The sequence below is a fragment of the Phyllobates terribilis genome, unplaced genomic scaffold, assembly GCF_046119375.1.
Source record: "Phyllobates terribilis strain yellow unplaced genomic scaffold, ASM4611937v1 Scaffold_4__5_contigs__length_816908805, whole genome shotgun sequence".
NCBI lineage: Eukaryota > Metazoa > Chordata > Amphibia > Anura > Dendrobatidae > Phyllobates > Phyllobates terribilis.
Genome location: NW_027362764.1, coordinates 167,921,165 through 167,941,654, shown reverse-complemented (window position 1 = coordinate 167,941,654; position 20,490 = coordinate 167,921,165). Strand labels below are relative to the sequence as shown.

The 20,490-nt window shown below is 41.4% G+C and overlaps 1 protein-coding gene across 1 annotated transcript in view; it reads left to right on the top strand.

Annotated features, from left to right (window-relative positions):
- HIBADH (3-hydroxyisobutyrate dehydrogenase) overlaps window positions 1–20,490 on the top strand; it is a 169,650-nt gene that overhangs the window by 37,107 nt on the left and 112,053 nt on the right. The window contains exon 4 of the mRNA XM_073676564.1: window positions 1,125–1,246. Coding sequence (XP_073532665.1) covers window positions 1,125–1,246 — 122 coding nt within the window. The remainder of the gene's footprint in view (window positions 1–1,124; window positions 1,247–20,490) is intronic.

Sequence of the window (20,490 nt, the reverse complement as noted above, 5' to 3'; positions counted from 1 at the left end):
GACAGCACGGGTAAACGGGTAATTCCCTCCCCCTTGCTTATTGTTTCTACGACAGCTGGATCAGTAGAAATAAAAATTAATTTGAAGCATCTATACTCTTGTGGTTCTTTGTAATAACACTGGAGGGAGGATGTGGGAGGGACTATTTAAACCTTTTAATATTTCCTGTGCCTATTCTGGTGGGGTTACATCCTCCTGTGTGCTGTCGTGGTGGGTTATTAGAAACCGATTTACCGGTAAGTCTAATTCTATTTTTTTTTTTTTTTTTTTAAATATAGGTTTTCTTTCTTAAATGTATTTTTATATTTTTTGCCAATGGTTTTACCCCCATATCTGTATTTAAAAATTAAAAATATATATAAATCTTGCAATGATTACGCTTCTTGTTGTTTCAGGAAACAACACCTGTATATAGTCAGGCCCTAACCCTATCTCTTTGTACTAAAGTGTCTAATGAGCCTGTGCAAAAGGGTTATTGTGAAGGGAGGGAAGTAGGGTTAAGGTGGGGGTTTAATATTTCATTTTGTGTTTTTCTGTGAATTTGAAGTGATCATCCACCCTGAAATTGAAAAGTGGCTATACATATGTCATGTATAGTCATAATACCTTCTGCTGGCGTTCCAGTCTCCTGCATCCAAGACTGTATTGTTATGGCCAGTGAGTCTGATCCCCTTTCTGCTGCCCCACCCTGTGGAGACTTAATACTACCCTCTATACTGCTGTAGCAGCCATATTGGATACATCAGGACTGGAACGCTTGTCTCAGCGGATCAGGCAGTAGTTGGCAAACAGAGGGCATCACTCACTTTCGGTGCCACTTTAAGGTTCACAAACTGCTTCTTTGCTGTCCAATTTGGTTTGTGGAATTCTTACTGAAGTTGTGCAATGGTTTAAAGCGAAATAAAATGCCACAAAAAACAGCATCAAATTTTAGACATTCTGCAGATTTACGAATCTACCATATGCTTTACTACTTGACTGCTGAATTCACTCCTGAGTTGAGGAATTTTTTTTCTTTTCTTTTTCTTTTGTAACCTGCAATCAGTTTCCTTTCTTAGTGTAGGGCAACCCCTTTAATTGTGCCAACCTTTTTTAAATGTTTTTTTTTTCCTTTTTTAATATAGAAAAATAAAAAAGGGCTCTTTACTGATTGATTCAAGCACCATTGACCCAGCAGTGTCCAAAGAATTAGCAAAAGCAGTTGAAAAAATGGGAGCTGTGTTCATGGATGCGCCTGTCTCGGGTGGTAAGTGTTTGCATGGTAATTTTTTTTATTTTTAATATCTGTTATTTCATGTATAAAATAAAATGTAGAAGCTCTTCCAATATAGAGCTCTCCACGCTGCTGTTTTTTTTTCAGAAGATGATCCTCTGCCCAATTTTCCATTTAATATTAGGGAGCAAGTTATAAGCACGGAACAAAACTTCCAATGCATATATCTTTTTATCCCTGAGCTTACTAATCTGCCATACACCAACGGTCGTGCTTATTCTGAAAATGCTCAACCCCCAGAAGTCCATAAAAAATTATATACACAGACATGGCCGAAAGTGTTGACATCCTTGAAATTGTTTCAGAAAGTTAAGTATTTCTCCCAGAATATTATTGCAATTACATATGTTTTGTTATACACATGTTTATTTCCTTTAGGTGTATTGAGGAACACACAAAAACTGAGACAGAGAGAAAAAAAAATAAAAAAGGCAAATTGGACATAATTGCACACACAACCCCAAAAATGGACCTGACAAAATTGTTGGCACCCTCAACTTAATATTTGGTCGTACACCCTTTGGAATAAATAACTGCAATCATTCGCTTCCTATAACAATCAATGAGCTTTTTACACCTCTCAACTGGAATTTTGGATTACTCTTCTGTAAACTGCTCCAGGTCTCTCATATTTGAAGGGTGCTTGCTCCCAACAGAATTTTAAGATCTCAGGTGTTCAATGAAATTTAGATCCAGACTCACTGCTGCCACTTCAGAACTCTCCAGCACTGTGTTTCCATCCATTTCTGGGTGCTTCTTGAAGTATGTTTGGGCTCATTGTCCTGCTGGAAGACCCATGGCCTAGGACGCAAACCCATCTTTCTGACACTAGGCACTACATTGCCACCCAAAATCCTTTGGTACTTGTGAAGAATATTCTAGAATAATCACATGTGCCCTGGTTGTCAGGTTTCCAGGCACAGCGTAACCCAACTCCCAGCTGTAAGAGAGAAGGGAGGGGGGCTCCAGTGTGAGTGTCCCTCTGCAGCTGTGAGCTGAGCTGACAGGCAGGCCCCCTGCAGTGATCCTTTCCTTTGTTCACTAACGTGCTATTTTGTTAGGGTACTATATTTCAATACCGAGTTGTGGAGAACTATATGTCCCAGCTTTTCTCAAAATGGATTTTCTAGCTCAGGGGGAGATAGCGAATGCCAGACTGCATCCTAGCCCAATCTAGCGTGTAGGGACGAGGAGATACATGTCCCAGCCTCTTGGAACCTCCTTAAACCAGTGTGTTAATTTCCACACGTAGCAGGGGCCGGGCCGGGCCGGGTCCGTTGACACCAGACCCGGTTCCTTGGGACCTTCCAGTAAGGAGGTATGGGCCGCTTTAGTTCTTGGAGTCTCTTAGCTAGGAAGGAACAGGGGTGGAGACTTGATTGAGCCGTGGGGGGGGGGGGTAGTTGAAAGAGCCTCTCAGCCTGTCAGGAGTGTGGGAGAGTGTGGGGCCACGTCGGCGTCTGAGTGGACCACCTTGTCCCACTCCCTGGTGCCTCTCTGTACCCGTGTGGACAGGAGGTGACTGTGCAGAACTGTGCCAATCTGACCTTACACGCCCTTGAGGGGGTGCAGAACGTCACATTGGTGCAAAGGGGAGATCCGTATCACGTGCTCTGTCTGGCGTAGTGTGACGTCAGGCGGGTGGCGGGGTGTGGATCCACCAGAAGAAGCGGCAACAGCGGAATTCTGCGAGGCCACTCTGGAGCCGTTTCATCACAGTACTCTTCAGATTTCATGATGCCTTGCACACAGTCAAGGCCCCCAATGCCAGAAGCCGCAAAACAACCCCAAAACATTTTTGAACCTCCACCATACTTAACAAAGAAAAAAAAAGCACAATGAGCACTGCGCTAAAATACTAATGTATACACAATACACACGGTTAGAATTGCTGTGGGAGATGGACATTGAAAAAAACAGCAATTGATGATAATTAAATACTACAAAGAGTGAAGGGTTAATACTCAATTGCGGAGGTTGTTTCAATTTGCCACCTACAAACAGTCCAATAATATTACAATGAGCCAAAAGGCGGCACAGAAAAAGCAGAATAAATATCAAAAGACCAATCGGGTTACAATTCTGTTATATTAGTGAACTAATTAATAAAAAATAGAGGTAACCTGTTTTGTGTACACAGTAGTATAACATGCGTTCCAAAACCTATATTAATTAATCCCCTCACATAGATTGAAAAGTATGAAATGCTTGATCCAACCCCGCACACAGGCTATACACATATTCAGTGGGTACGGAAAATATTCAGACCCCTTTAAATTTTTCTCTTAGTTTCATTTCATTGCAGCCATTTGGTAAATTCTAAAAAGTTCATTTTTTTTCCTCATTAAAGTACACTCTGCACCTCATCTGACTAAGAAAATTTCTACATTTTTTTTTTTTTGCGAATTAATTAAAAAAGAAAAACTGAAATACCACATGGTCATAAGTATTCAGACCCTTTGCTCAGACACTCATATTTAAGTCACATGCTGTCCATTGCCTTGTGATCCTGCTTGAGATGGTTCTACTCCTCCATTGGATTCCAGCTGTGTTTTTAATTAAACTGATAGGACTTGATTTGGAAAGACACACACCTGTCTATATAAGACCTCACAGCTAACAGTGCATGTCTGACCAAATGAGAATCATGAGCTCAAAGGAACTGCCCAAGGAGCTCAGAGAAAGAATTGTGGCAAGGCACAGATCTGGCCAAGGTTACAAAAGAATTTCTGCATTACTCAAGGTTCCGAAGAGCACAGTGGCCTCCATAATATTTTAAATGGAAGAAGTTTAGGATCACCAGAAGTCTTCCTAGACCTGGCCGTCCAGCCAAACTGAGGAATCGTGGGAGAAGAGCCTTGGTGAGAGAGGTAAAGAAGAACCCCAAGATCACTGTGGCTGAGCTCCAGAGATGCAGAAGGGAGATGGGAGAAAGTTCCACATAGTCAACTATCACTGCAGCTCTCCACCAGTCGGGCCTTTATGGCAGAGTGGCATGAAGGAAGCCTCTCTTCAGTGCAAGACATATGAAAGCCCCAAATGAGTTTGCTCAAAAACACATGAAGGACTCCCAGACTATGAGAAATAAGATTCTCTGGTCTGATGAGACGAAGATAGAACTTCTTGGTGATAATTCTAAGCGGTATGTGTGGAGAAAACCAGGCACTGCTCATCACCTGCCCAATACAATCTCAACAGTGAAACATGGTGGTGGCAGCATCATGCTATAGGGCTGTTTTTCAGCTGCAGGGACAGGACGACTGGTTGCAATTGAAGGAAACTTGAATGCGGCCAAGTACAGAGATATCCTGGATGAAAACCTCTTCCAGAGTGCTCTGGACCTCAGACTTGGCCGAAGATTCACCTTCCAACAATACAATGACCCTAAGCACACAGCTAAAATAACAAAGGAGTGGCTTCATAGCAACTGTGACCATTCTTGACTGGCCCAGCCAGAGCCCTGACCTAAACCCAATTGAGCATCTCTGGAGAGACCTGAAAATGGCTGTCCACCAACGTTCACCATCCAACCTGATGGAACTGGAGAGGATCTGAAAGGAAGAATGGCAGAGGATCCCCAAATCCAGGTGTGAAAAACTTGTTGCATCATTCCCAAGAAGACCCATGGCTGTAGTAGCTCAAAAGGGTGCTTCTACTCAATACTGAGCAAAGGGTCTGAATACTTATGACAATGTGATATTTCAGTTTTTCTTCTTTAATAAATTTGCAAAAATTTCTACATTTTGTTTTTTTTTTTCAGTCAAGATGGGGTGTAGTGTGTACAGTAATGAGGAAAAAAACGAACTTTTTAGAATTTTACCAAATGACCGCAATGAAACAGTGGAAAAATTTAAAGGGGTCTGAATACTTTCCGTACCCACTAGATCACTCACAGCAAATTTATATTCAAATGGTCATACAGTATGTATTAAGTTGAATGCTCTTCAGTATTCCTGAATCCCCACGTACACTATAAAGGCATTGGCCTTGATTCATGATTGCCTTTGTCACTTTATAAAGGTTGTTTAGAGCCACTCACTTCTGCATTGGGAGATAAGTTGTGCCAATGATGTGTTGTGTACTTGCCTGCTGTGATACGTTCATGATCGGCAGGTATTGTACACGTGCTATTTTAATAGGTCCTTGACTATCTTGCACGCACCCCAGAAAGGGTGGGAGGCGACATAATCAGTTCCACTCACCTCTTGAAGCAGAAGTGAATTCACATAGTGAATTTTGCTGTTGCGCTACATTCATAATGTGGTTTTGCTGTATATAGTACAAATGTTCAAATGATCGCAGGTTCAAGTCCCCTAAGGGGTCTAACAATTCGAGTAAGCAAAAGAGGTTTGATTAAAAAATATATAAACTTTTGAATCACCGCCCTTTTCCTCCATTAAAACTAAGGATAATAAAAATAAACATGGTGTCGCTGTGTCCACAAAAGTCTGATCTACATAAAAGTAGTAAAAAATGTAATTGGCTTGATTGATTTTTGGGGATTGTTTACCATTGTCGGAGTTGTTTTCTTTGTTTTCTCCCCAATTTCACTACTCTTGGAATTTTTTTCCCCTGTTTTCCTGTACACTGTGGTAAAATGGCATCATTCAAAAATATAAATTGTCTTGCAAAAAATCAAAACCTCGTTTGTCTATGTAGACAAAAAAAAAACATTATGGCTCTTGAATAAAAAGGAGAACAAAACAAAAATGCTAAACTGAACACTGGCCATGTCGGGAAGAGGTTAAATTCTATTGTCATCCATTTTGCGGATCAGACTTGGCTATTAAAGTCTAAGGAGATCCATATAAAACATACCATATTTTTCGGACTATAAGACGCATCGGACCATAAGACACACCTAGGTTTTAGAGGAGAAAAATAAAAATTTAAGCAAAAAATGTGGTCATGATGCACTTTTAAGGGGGAGGGGGTCTTCTGCTGACACTGGTATAGGGGTAATGTCCCCCAATTCTGACAATATCACCCATCCTGGTATATATGCCGCCTGCCTTTCTTTTATATGTGGTCCCCATCCTTGTATGCCTGGCATCCCTCCATCCTGGTATGCATGGCACCCTTCATCCTTATCCTGGTATGCATGGCACCCTTCATCCCTGTCCTGGTATGCATGGCACCCTTCATCCCTGTCCTGGTATGCATGGCACCCCTCATCCCTGTCCTGGTATGCATGGCACCCCTCATCCCTGTCCTGGTATGCATGGCACCCCTCATCCCTGTCCTGGTATGCATGGCACCCCTCATCCCTGTCCTGGTATGCATGGCACCCCTCATCCCTGTCCTGGTATGCATGGCACCCCTCATCCCTGTCCTGGTATGCATGGCACCCCTCATCCCTGTCCTGGTATGCATGGCACCCCTCATCCCTGTCCTGGTATGCATGGCACCCCTCATCCCTGTCCTGGTATGCATGGCGCCCCTCATCCCTGTCCTGGTATGCATGGCGCCCCTCATCCCTGTCCTGGTATGCATGGCGCCCCTCATCCCTGTCCTGGTATGCATGGCGCCCCTCATCCCTGTCCTGGTATGCATGGCGCCCCTCATCCCTGTCCTGGTATGCATGGCGCCCCTCATCCCTGTCCTGGTATGCATGGCGCCCCTCATCCCCGTCCTGGTATGCATGGCGCCCCTCATCCCCGTCCTGGTATGCATGGCACCCCTCATCCCCGTCCTGGTATGCATGGCACCCCTCATCCCCATCAGGCTGCACATTAAAAAATAATAAACACTCCTACTCGCCTCTCTTCTCTCTCCTCCAGCGCTGCTTCCTGTCTGCCTGCACTTATCTCACCATATGAGCCGCGCATGATGTCACTGCCATGTGCGGCTCACAAGGAGAGATCAGCTGCCGGAAGTCACTGCTCCCCACGCCGGGTCTGTGTGCGCGGGGAGCAGTGACTTCACTCTCCTTCATAGCCGGCACACAGCGGAGCCGCGCTGCGGCTGCTGCTGCCGGCTATCTCCTGTGCCCTCTCATTAAAGGGCATGAATATTCACCCCCTCCCCACGCCCATGGGCGTGGAGAGAGGTTGAATATTCATGCCCTTTAACAGCGGGCACAGGAGATAGCCGGCAGCAGCAGCAGCAGCTGCAGCGCGGCTACACTGTATTCATTTTCTTTAGCAGCTGGGACAGTGTAGGCTGCATCAAGCGGCTGCTGCCTCCTGTGCCCCGCTCCTCCACCCATACCGCTCCCCCACACCACACATAAATATTCCCCCCCCCCCCCCCCCAACATTCAGACCATAAGATGAACCCCCCATTTTCCTCCAAAATTTTGGAGGAAAAAAGTGCATCTTATGGTCCGAAAAATACGGTACATACTTTGTTTTTCAGTGTTCCTTCTTTTTTTCACTGATCCACTGTTTAGTCAATAGATTAAAAATAGATTTTCAGACAGTCGGCAAACTTCAGTTGAAAAACAAGGGATGAGAAAAAATAAATGCAACACAGAGGCAAGATGGATGACACATGAGATAAAAAGCGGACCATTTCTCATGGATGTAAAAATTAAGGATTTGGGAGTCTAGCCTTTTAGGGAAATAAAGGCTGGAACGCCAGTGAGTGCAATAGGGTCTTATCCGGTTTAAAAAGAATAAGAGCAGAATGTGCTCACCTGGTGGGGCTGTGACAGGAACAACCCCTGTGTTTAGCTTGTTGAAACAAGCTGCTGCAGAAAAACCAGAAGTGATAAGATGCAAACTTGGAGGGAAAGTGGATTTTAAATCTGCGCTGCCAAATGGCCAAGAAAGTTTAGATGCTTTTTTTTATGTAAACGCGTTTCGAAGTATTCATACTTTTTCATCAGGACAAACCACAATAATGGGCTATCCATTGGTTTGTCCTGATGATTAAGTATGAATACTTTCAAACGTGTTGACATAAACGCATCTAAACTTTCTTGATCTCCTATCGCATGTTGGACCTTTTGGCAGTGTGAATTTACATCCACTTTCCCTCCCATGTTTGTATCGTGATTCTAGCCTTCAACTCAGATTTCTTCAATGTAAGTCCTTAATAAAAATCTTTTCTAATCCTCTGGTCAAAGTAATTGTAAAAATGAGAAAATTAGCAGCAAAAAACAGCCCAAAATATCCTAAATTACACATGACCTATAGGATATATCAAAATAAGACTAGGGCTGCACGGAGACGTGTGGCGTTTGACGTCTAATCTCCTATGGTGTTGCATTACAACTTATTTTGCCGCGACTGTCACAGTCGGAAATATTTACATATGTTTTTGTCTGTTACTGGCCAAAAAGTCGCATGTGATTCAGTTGACATAAACTTCAATGTAAGTTGCATGTGAATGAGACTTGTATGCAGCTTGTCAGTGATTTAACTGTTGTTTCACAGCAAAATTGCCGAAGACCAAATTTTCTCGTTCCGGTACAGACTGTGATGTATGGACTGGCTGCGGGTTTGACCAGAACTTAATACCATCAATTATGCTTGAGACTCTTGAGTTTGGGTCCGTTGACCCGCAATCAGTCCATACATGGTCTTTGTTTCATGGACATCTGAATTCGGCCTAAAGCATGCAAGACCAAATATTTTAGTTATGCAGCAAATTGGGAAAAACTGTCCATATGATACAAAACTCCACTTTGTTCTGAAAAGAGATTATGATGTCAAATACGTACGTCAAGATAAAAAGAAAAAAGAAAATATTGAGCCTTTTAGGAACAGAAGGACATTTGGACATCTTTACATTTTTGTAATTATTTTGTCTGTCAATTATATATACTTTTTTCTTATTCTGCTCGGAAGCAGCTGTTCTTGTATATGAGGACATGTTAATTAGTAAGCGACTGCAGACCATTAGTAACTGGATTCTGTGTATCTTTAATCTCTTCTAATGAAGCTAATTAGTCTGCTAAATTGGTGTCTATGTCTCTCTATGTCAGCTTTGGACTGCCCCCTTTAATCTGTTGAAGGTAATCTTTTGCCCATTTGTGACCCAAAGAGATAAGGATGAGTTTATATTTCTATTTCTGCCACTAAGTGAGGGGGAAAACACAAAAGGCAATAAATACTCTTGACCAGAACCATTAAATTGAAAAGCTGGGATTTCTCCTGGTCTTGACTTGAAGCTGTTTGTTTATCAGCTGGCGCCTAGTCTGGAGCTGAGAGCTCAAGATTTCTATCTGCTTCAGAACTTTGGAGAATTTCGCAAGGCACTTTCATTTTAACTTTAAGGTAACTTGAGTTTATAGCTTTGGCTTTAAAGATTACTAATGATTTACTCATTTCCTTGCTATTTAACCGAAGTGGACTTTTTTCCCAGGAAGGGATCTGTGTTTATTTAGGGCTTTTGTCTGCGGAGGGATTAAAAGGCGGCCCACCTACATCGTGAACTTGATGGCAATAAAAACTCACCAAAACACACCATAAAAACATTCTTACCATGGCATTAATTATACAGTGTTGAACTGCTAAGAACCATGTTTCAGTCATACCTTGACTATTGTAGAAGCTTTTTTTTTTTATTTTGCTTCAGATGTTGTCATTTTTGATGGAGAGTTATTTTGTTCTATTCCCATACTAATACCCATTACTGTAGATGGATGTATGATTGCTTATATAACGTGATTGATTTAGTATATTATTTGCGTTATTTGTACATGTTCTAGGTATAAGAAATGAAAATGAAGCACACTTAGCGGAAAAAGAAAGTGGATCTTTATAGATCTGTTATTTTTCTTATTTTTTTTTTACCTTTTTTTTGTATAAAGATAAATGTATACATGAATATATAGTATATACACGTGCACAGACACACTTGTATGTGTGTATTTGTATATATAATAAATAAATATTTTTTTTAAAGAATGGAGTGGTCTGTAATTTTTTTTCTTAGGTACACTTCAACTGTGACAGAATCAAAAAATAGAAAATCTCATTGTATGATTTATAAATAAATTGCATTTTATTGCATGAAATAAGCATTTGATCACCTACCAATCAGCAAGAATTCTGTCTCTCACAGACCTGTTAGTTTTTCTTAAAGAAGCCCTTCTACTCAGCACTCATTACTTATATTAACTGCACCTGTTTGAACTCGTTACATGCATAAAAGACACCTGTCCACACAATCAATCACACTCCAACCTGTCCACCATAGCCAAAGAGCTGTCGAAGGACACCAGGGACAAAATTGTAGACCTGCAAAAGGCTGAGATGGGCTACAGGACAATAGGCAAGCAGCTTGGTGAGAAGGCAACAACTGTTGGTACAATTATTAGAAAATGGAAGAAACACAGGATGACTGTCAATCTTCCTCGGTCTGGGGCTCCATGCAAGATCTCGCTTCGTGGGTTAAGGATGATTCTGAGAAAGGTCAGGAAGCCGCCCAGAACTACACGGGAGGATCTGGTCAATGACCTGAAGAGAGCAGTGACCACAGTCTCAAACATTACCGTTAGTAACACACTACTCCGTCATGGATTAAAATCCTGCAGGGCACGCCAGGTCCCCCTGCTCATGCCAGCACATGTCCAAGCCCGTTTGAAGTTCGCCAGTTACCATCAGGATGATCCAGAGGGAGCATGGGAGAGAAGGTCATGTGGTCAGATGAGATCAAAATAGAACTTTTTAGTATCAACTCCACTCGTCGTGTTTGTAGGAAGAAGGATGAGTACAACCCCCAAGAACACCACCCCAACCGTGAAGCATGGTGGGGGAAACCTCATACTTTGGGGGTGCTTTTCTGCAAAGGGGACTTGGATGTCTGCATCGTATTTAAGGGAGGATGGATCATGTATCGTGAGATTTTAGCCAACAACCTCCCTCCCTTAGTAAGAGCATTGAAGATGGGTCATGACTGGGTCTTCCAGCATGACCATGACCCGCAACACACAGGCAGGGCAGCTAAGGAGTGACTCCGTAAGAAACATTTCAAGGTTCTGGAGTGGCCTAGCCAGTCTCCAGACCTGAACCCAATAGAAAATCTTTGGATGGAGCTGAAACTCAATGTTACCCAGCGACAGCCCTGAAACCTGGAAGATCTGGAGAAGATCTGTATGGAGGAGAGGGCCAATGTCCCTGCTGCAGTGTGTGCAAACTTGGTCAAGAACTACAGGAAATGTCTGACCTCTGTAATTGCTAACAAAGGATTCAATACCAACTATTAAGTTCTGTTTATCTATTGTATCAAATACTTATTTCATACAATAAAATGCAAATTATGTAAAAAATCATACAATGTGATTTTCTGGACTTTTTTTTTTTTTTTTTTTAAAGATGCTGTCTCACACAGGGGAAGTGTACCTTCGATTAAAATTACAGACACCTATCCTTTTACACGGGTGGGGGGATGAAAGACTTCACCAGCAGAGTCAAAATGTAGCTGATGATTGAATAAAGATCTACTTTCTTTTTTTCGCTAAGTAATATCCTTAATCATTGAATCTATTCCACTTATTTTTACTAGTAATGGATATGAAATAATTTAGACTTTAATATACAAATATTAATAACCATATAAGCTTGATTTTGAGCCGATTAGCAGTCAATTTGTAGAACATAGGGCGCTCATTCACTGTTTTTTATGTTACACCACAAGATGGCAATACATTCTAACATCCTTGGGATAATACATAGATGGGAGTAGAATAGATAATGATATACCTTTTCATGTAGTCCTTATTGAATTATTTCAACTTGTCATCCCGACAGTTATGTTTTTTTCAGCTTATTTATATCAATCTATTTTACATTGTAGGGTGTAGTTTTTAAATTTATGGGTATTAATGTATTTAGGAATGGCATTTCTTTTAAAAAAAAAAAAAAAAAAAAAACCCTTTCCGAGTGAAAATGTGATTTTAACCTTTACAAATATTTAAACATTAATATAAAATCTAAGTATTAACTTTGAATTATATAATTTTTTTCTGTAATTAGTCATTCCATCTATAAAAGTTTAGCATTTGATTCCTTTTCTCTTGTTTTGCTATGCAGTCTACTTAGATGCTGTAACCGTACAGCAGTTGTAAAATGTAACGTTCTAAAACGTTTTACTTAAATTCTACTGTCCATTGCTGTTTACAATAATGTTACAGGTGTACATCTATTTTTAGCTAATTATAATATAGTATGTTATATTGATTTTCTAGCATTATGCTATAATTGACAGTTCAATGTGAGAAATAGTGCTGTGCAAAAATGTTATACAGATGTGGAAAAAAATGATGCAAAGTAAAAAATACTTAGGCTATGTGCCCACGATGCAGAAATGCTCTGGATTTTTCCTGAGCGTTTCTGCATCTCCCTGGCAGAAAAAAACGCATGCGGATTGTACATGCGGATTGTACATGCGTTTTTCCTGCCAGGTACATGCGGATGTGAAGCGTTCTTCACATACATTTCCGCATGCGGGTTGTCAAGCGCTTTCCAAGCGATTTTAGCATCACTTGGAAAGTGCTTGACAACTTGGTCACACTATATAAATCCATGCAACCGGCGTGGATTTATATAGTGTGACCGAGAGAATGTCAAAAAATAAAAAAATAAATATATACTTACCCTCCGATGGCCCGCGCTGTCTTGCTTCACCGTCCCGGCAGCGGTAGAGTGAAGGACCTGCCGACGTCAGCGTCGCGTGACCCGTCACATGACTCTGACGTCAGCGCAGGTCCTTCATTCCATCGCGAAGTGCCGGGAAGCAAGGAGGAGCGCACCGCGGGCCGCCAGAAGGTAAGTATATATTTTATTTTTTATTTTATTCTTTTTTTTACAGCTTTTTTAATGGTACCTGGGTGTGGATGAGACTCTCCTCTCCTCCACACTCGGGTACCATCCGCACATTAGAACGCGCCAATTCTGCAAGTACAGATGCAGTCTTGCGGAATTGGTGCGTTCTAATTCAAGTCAATGGCGCTGAAAACGCAGCGCTTTCGCAAAATAATTGGTAGTGCTGCGTTTTTTTTCCGCAATGATAATCCGCAGCGGAAATTTCCGCAGCATGTGCACAGCACATGCGGATTATCATTGGGGGACATGGCAGGCCTTCTACCATGCATTTTTTAAGCGTTTCTGCAGCGTTTTTGCCGCTGCGGAAACGCTTAAAAAACGCATCGTGGGCACACAGCCTTAAACACTTTTTTTAATTGTTCATTGTTAAGGGTTGCATTTCAGCAAATTGAGTTGGGGATTTGGTCAGGATTAACTGTATCCTCAATGCTGACATACAGACAGATACTTATCCATCACATAATACTCAGAGGCGTCTATTGGGTCCAAATTTATTCTGCAGCAGGATGGCCACAAACAATTCTTAATTACATTGGCTGTATATTTTCAGCTTAAAAAAGAAAAAGGAGTCCTTGAAGTGATATGGCCTCCTACAAAGCCCTATTCTCAACATCGAGTCTGGGATTACTTAAAGAGAAGGATTTGCACAAGCCTATATCCACAGAGGATCTGTGATTAGTTCTCCAAGATGTTTGGAACTATCTTGCTGCTGAGTTCCTTCAAAAACTGTATACTTATAAGAATTGACAATATGACCCTATTTAGAAGACAAAGGGTGGTCACAATCTATGGCGTAACTTGTGGGCCCCAATACAAAATCTCCAACTGGGTCCACAACTAATGCAGGTCTTTAATAGTAAAGTGTTTTTATTTGGGTGAAGGAAGTATTTGTATTTTGTTAATTGGTAAAAATAAAGTATTACATTTTTTTACTTTCGTTTCCATAATGTGCATCATTTTTTCTACACCTGCTTAACCCCTTTACCCCCGAGGGTGATTTGCACGTTAATGACCGGGCCAATTTTTACAATTCTGACCACTGTCACTTTATGAGGTAATTACTCTGGAACGCTTCAACGGATCCCTCTGATTCTGTGACTTTGAGGGGCCTGAATGACAGAAAATACCCAAAAGTGACAACCATTTTAAAAACTGCACCCCCTCAAAGTGCTCAAAACCATATTCAAGCCTTTTATTAACCCTTCAAGTGCTTCACAGGAATTATAGCTATGTGGAAGAAAAAAATTTTACTTTTTCACACAAAAAAATGATGCATTAGCCCCAAATTTTGCATTTTCACAAGGGTAACAGGAGATATTGGACCATACAATTTGTTGTGCAAATGTTCCTGAGTTTGCTGATACCCCATATGTGGTGGAAAACTACTGTTTGGGTGCACGTCATGGCTCGGAAGGGAAGGTGCACCATTTTGACTTTTGGAATACAAAATTAGCTGGAATGGATAGCGGATGCCATATCGTGTTTGCAGAGCCCTAAACAATGGAAAATCCCCCACAAGTGACCCCATTTTGGAAACTACACCCCTCAAGAAACTTATCTAGAGGTGTGGTGGGCACCTTGAACCCTCAGTTGCATCACAGAATTTTATAACATTAAGCCATGATAATTAAAAAATAATACAAAAAATTAAACATTTTTTTCAGCCCCAAATTTTTCATTTTCACAAGGGTAAGAGGAAAATTTGAGCAACAAATTGCATGGTCCATTTTCACTTGAGTATACAGATACTCCATATGTGGTGGAAAACCACTGTTTGGGTGCATGGCAGGGCTCAGTAGGGAAGGAGCACCAATTGAATTCTGGACTGCAATTTTGGCAGGAATTAGTGATGAGCAAGCGTGTTCGTTTAACCCTTAAATCGAGCACACTCTGGTGCTCACCGAGTATTTTCTGCGTGCTCTGCATCTGTTTGAGCCGCCGCGGCTGCATGTGTCACTGCTGTTAGACAGATGCGACACATGGAGGGATTGTCTGTCTGTTTATTTAAGTGCACCAATTCTGCATTTATCACCCACTCCTGGTTTTGGCTCCCACTCCTGAGAACAAATACTGACCGAAATTGATAGTGGGGCCATGGCCTAACTTTTATTACTTTTATTGGTGGTATAATGCATTGCAGTGCATTATACATGTTAATATTACACTGACAGAGCCCAGAGGTTTTCCTGACTACCTTGGGTTGCCATGATGAGCATCGGCCTATACAATGATGTCGCAGTGGCCCTAATTGGAAGGAAAAGGTAGCCCGTGCCCTCTCCCAGCTTCCTAAATGTTGCTTTTTTGCAACGATTTTTCACTTTCTCATTGCTTTCTATGGGTGAAAAAATGCTGCATTAATGCTAAAAGAATTGATATCCTGCAGATTAAAAAACAAAAAACAAAATGCAGTTTTCCAATTCAGGCGGGAAAAAAAAAGCAATGTGTGTGCATGAGATTTCTGAAGTCTCATAGCATTTGCTGGTACTGTAAAAAAGCAGATTTTAATTTACTTAAACACACACACACACACACACACAAAAAAAGGCTGAAAAAACTCAATATATGAACATAGCCTTAGGGTTTCTAAGAAAACCAACCACACTAATAAACCTGCCAATGATTCCATAAAAATCACTGGCCCAAAAAACAGGATTACCAAATTTTTTTAGCAAACTATACGTCTCTAGGGATATCCAGCTTTCTTCTATTCCTGGAGCTTGCTATGAGAGCAGTCTTGGGGAGATACAGCAATCCCCGGCCATTTGTCCTGTCACTGGCTCATAACTTACTGTTGTGTTGTGCACATTTGTCCAATTTTTGTTTGTCTGAAACTTGCCTTGAACAATTTTTTTTATTATGGTCCACAGTACGTAGAACAAGAAAAACCTTCCATTAGCTTTTTTTGGGGATTTTTTTTCAATGTTCTCCTCTGGTAGCATAAAAAAAGAATCCAAACTAAATGACAGGAGCCTAGAGACTCAAAGGTCCCAATTCATCATTTGCGTTTTATTTATTTAAATTTTTTAAATATCTTTTCTTTTTTGTCTTGTGGTAGGTGTTTTTGACGCCAAATTCATCAGAATGGTGCACTCGATTAGTAAAAAATTGTCTTTTTTTGTCTATGCTGAACTGTTAGGCTTTTTTGCTCCAAAAGTCACATGTTGTGAAAATGGCACAGAAATTGCACCAAAATACTGGCATGCTCAAAAAAACACCAGGGGGGAACAGGAGTTGCGCCAAATGTTGTGGCTTTTTAAAAAGTTGCAATTGATGGAATTGCTAAAAGAACAAGAAACAGGCAAGCACATATAAAATAGATGTAAAGCTGCAAATATAATAAGAAATTAGGTGCAAACAACAAAACTAGACAAAACAGGCGACAGCCAATGATAAATCAGGACCAAAATGTTTAGCAGATTAGGCATCTCTTGTTGTTAAAACCGTGCCAAACCATGTGTGCATGTAAACCTGAAATATATTGATTCCATTGAGCAAGCAGCATAAAAGCAGCAGAAATTAGTAACTCCATATTCTTCTGCTATCAGTTACAACAGTAATCAGTCAGCCATACCATTAACCCCTTCACGATCTATGATGTATAGGTATGTCATAGGTCATGTCCCTCCCTTTGATGTGGGCTGCGGCACATGACAGTTGATTTGATTAGCTGTCATGTGCCCCTAACAGCCGCGTGTGAAATTGCAATCCACCCACGGCTGTTAACATGTTAATGCCACTGTCAATCATTTAACACTAGCGTACCAAGCTCCGCCCATCAGCGCCTCCTGTCACATGATCACAGGGCGCCGATGGGTTGGCATGTCAACTGGGGGTCTGCAGAAGACCCCCGTGCTTGTCATTGCTGATCTGCTATGAATGCCGACCCATGGCCGGCGTTCATAGAAGAGTATTATTTTTGCTATACATAGCGAGACTGCAGCCCTGTTATGTGTAGCACAAGCGATCAGCCGATCGCAGCTTCAAATCTCCTAAGGAGACTATTGAAGCAAGTAAAAAGTAGAGAAAAAATGTTTTTAAAAATGTATAAATTCAAATCCCTCCCCTTTAGCCCCATTAAAAAATAAGCAATAAAAAATTCAAAAATACACGTGTTATTGCTGCTTTCCGAAACGCCCGATCTATCAAAATATAAAAACAATCTGATCGGTAAACGGCTTAGCGAGAATAAAAATCAAAACGCCAGAAATACTTTTTTTTTGGTCGCCGCAACATTGCAATAAAATGCAATAACCAGTGATCAAAACATCATACTTACACCAAAATGGTATCAATAAAAACATCAGCTTGGAGTGCAAAAAAATAAGCCCCTCATGCAGCTCCAGATCCCAAAAAATGGAGACGCTATAGGTCTTGGAAAATGGTGCCAGTTTTTTTTTTTTTTTTAAAACAAACTTTGGATTTTTTTTTTTTCACCACCTAAATTAAAAAAAGAACCTATACATGTTTGGTATCTGCAAACTCTTACTGACCTGTGGATAATCATAATGCAAGGTCAATTTTAGCATTTTGTGAACACAGTTAAAAAACCAAAACAAAATACACTTGTATTTTTTTCCCATTTTCCAGTACACTATATGGTAAAATCAATGGTGTCGTTCAAAAGTACAACTCTTCCCACAAAAAACAAGCCCTCGCATGGAAAAATAAAAAAGCTATGGCTCTGGGAAGAAGGATAGCAAAAAACGAACCTGCAAATACAGAAAATCCCAAGGTCGTAAAGGAGTTAAAAGGAGCCTCCTATTGAAATGATAATTTTTCATAATATTGTTAAACTTTTTTTTTTTTCTATAAGAAAAAAATATTTAACGGAAAAGAAAAAAACTCAAAGCACTGACATGGAGCACAATGTGATGGTTAGACGGCCGAGTTAGAGCATCTCCAAAACGGCAGGTCTTAGGCTATGTTCACACGTTCAGTATTTGGTCAGTATTTTACATCAGTATTTGTAAGCCAAAACCAGGAGTGGGTGATAAATACAAAAGTGGTGACGTGTTTCTATTTTACTTTTCCTCTGATTGTTGCACTCCTGGTTTTGGCTTATAAATACTGAAATAAAATACTGACCAAATACTGAACTGTGGGAATGTGGCCTAATGCTTCATTCCGACGTCCGTGTTTCTTCATGTGTGCAAAAAAAATAGTCCAATTGTCATTGATTTGGATCTGATATTTTGAGGACACCCTCTGTAACTCTGCCCAAACCCCTCTCACTACTCCAGCTTTACATAGGGCTCAAGCATAACATCCTGTATAGTGCAGAGCTGCAGGCAAGTCACTGATGCAGTGCATGGAATTAACACAAAGCACCAAAACACCAGCTCTGGCAATAAAGATTATTCCCTGCTCCCAATCACTGACTAATAAACCTCCACTGTAACAGGATGGAGGGATGGGGAATAGAGTTGTGTGCAGAGGGGTATCTAGGTTTTCTGACACCTGCGGTAAAAATTCAGTTTGCCCCACCCCCCCAAGCACATATGCAATTTACACACTTGTCACATGCCAATGAGCTGCTCTTCCTAAATCTCTCAATGTTCATTGAAAAGCTGAGAGAAGCAGAAAGAGAAGCTCGTAGTCAGGTGACCGGAAGTATGAATGAAATGGCCATGTGATGAGTGCTGGAACCAGCAAGCAGAGCTGAATCCTGACAGTGGAGTATATTACACGCTGTTAGGATTGGCAACAGGGCTTCATTTTATAATTAAAGGGCTCGTTTAGGTTTGAGATTAGTCTGCAGTCACTCTTTGTAACTGCAGGCTTCTGATTTCTCACAGCACGTGCACTGCACACTTTTAAGATTCTACCTTGCTGGTGGCAACAGTGGACGGTCATGTGAGCACAAGTATGCGATTTGTATACTTCTGGCCACATTCCGACTAGTCGTGTCTGGCATCGCCCAATTCATTTTCATTGAGTGAGGCCACGCATGTCTAGTCGATATGCTAGTTCATGTATGCAAATCGCCGACACTAGAGAGTCCTGACAGCGTGCAGTGCGCACTGTGAGTATTCAGAAGTCTGCAGACTCATCACAAACTTGGACAACCCCTTTAATGCTCCTAACAAATAAAAACTTGAGAATTAGTATCACAAATAACATTTACATCCAGGTACCTGATAGATGAAGTTGTCTCTGATTGGAGTCGTTCTTTCTTTTCTTCATCTTGTCCAGATGCCATGATGACTTTTCTCATCCACACCTTGTTTCTACAGACTTCCATCTTCTCCGGTCTTCCGCAGCACATCCACACACGATACCTTTAAAGATAGCAGTGTCATTATAATGCTCCTGAATAAAAAATATCTACCCTATGCTTAGCCCCTGTATAAATAATTGCCCCTCACTATATTCCCTGCACAAAATTTGACCCCCACACGGTCTCTCTTATGGTACATGCTCTCCACACTGTCCTCTCCTTACCATACTTTGCCGCCTCTTCACACTGTCCTCTCACACTGGCCCCACTATAAGGCCCAGTCTCTATACTGTGGCCCCTCATCACACTCCGCCTCCTTGGCTTACTGTCCCCTCCTGGCTGTGACCTTACACTGTCCCCCATACTACACCCCCAACACTACTCAGTCTCTTTACTATGCCCACTCACACTTTTCTCGCCCCATACTGTCTCCTCACGTTTCCCCCTCCCCTCCTCATACTGTCTCCTCTCACATCCCCCTGCTAACCATACTGTGTCCTCATGTATTTACCCCCTCATACAACCCCCCCAATTCCCCATACTGTGTCTGCACACATCACATCACCCTCGCTCCTCATACTGTGTCCGCGTACATTCCCCTCCTTCACTCCCCATATTGCTTATGCACCCATCCTCCCCATTCTGTGTCCGCACCAATCACCCACACACAAAATCTCCCCCATAGTAAATCTCCCAGCATTCACCCCACACTTTCCCTCTCCTCATTTATTGGGAAAGCGTGCTGTGGATACTGGGCTGTCGGCTGAAGCCGGAACTTGACGTGACAGCGGATGTCAGAGCCGGCTGCAGCCGGGGGTCACGTGATGCCTGTGACAGGCAAGACTCACAGCAGAAGGTATTTACAAAAAAAACCTGATTTCTACCATTTAAATACATTGGGGCATGCTCTATAGTAGTGGACAACCTCTTTAATGAGTTATGATTTTCCCATGTGTCCATAAGTCTTGACTGACCATACATTTTTTCTTTTATAAGCTATCCATAGAAAAATAAAGAAAACACGTTTGCAACCCTGACCCCCATCACAGCAGGTAGTATTCCCAAAGGACAGAGGTCTCTTTCAGCATCTTAATGCTCCCTGTCTGCTAGTTGTTCAGTAATCGCATAAGGAGAGAAAGAAAAGGAAAGTTCATGCTGTTGGTTTGGCCTCCATATTCCCCAGATCTTAATCTGACTTTGCTTATGTGGGATGTGCTGGATAAACA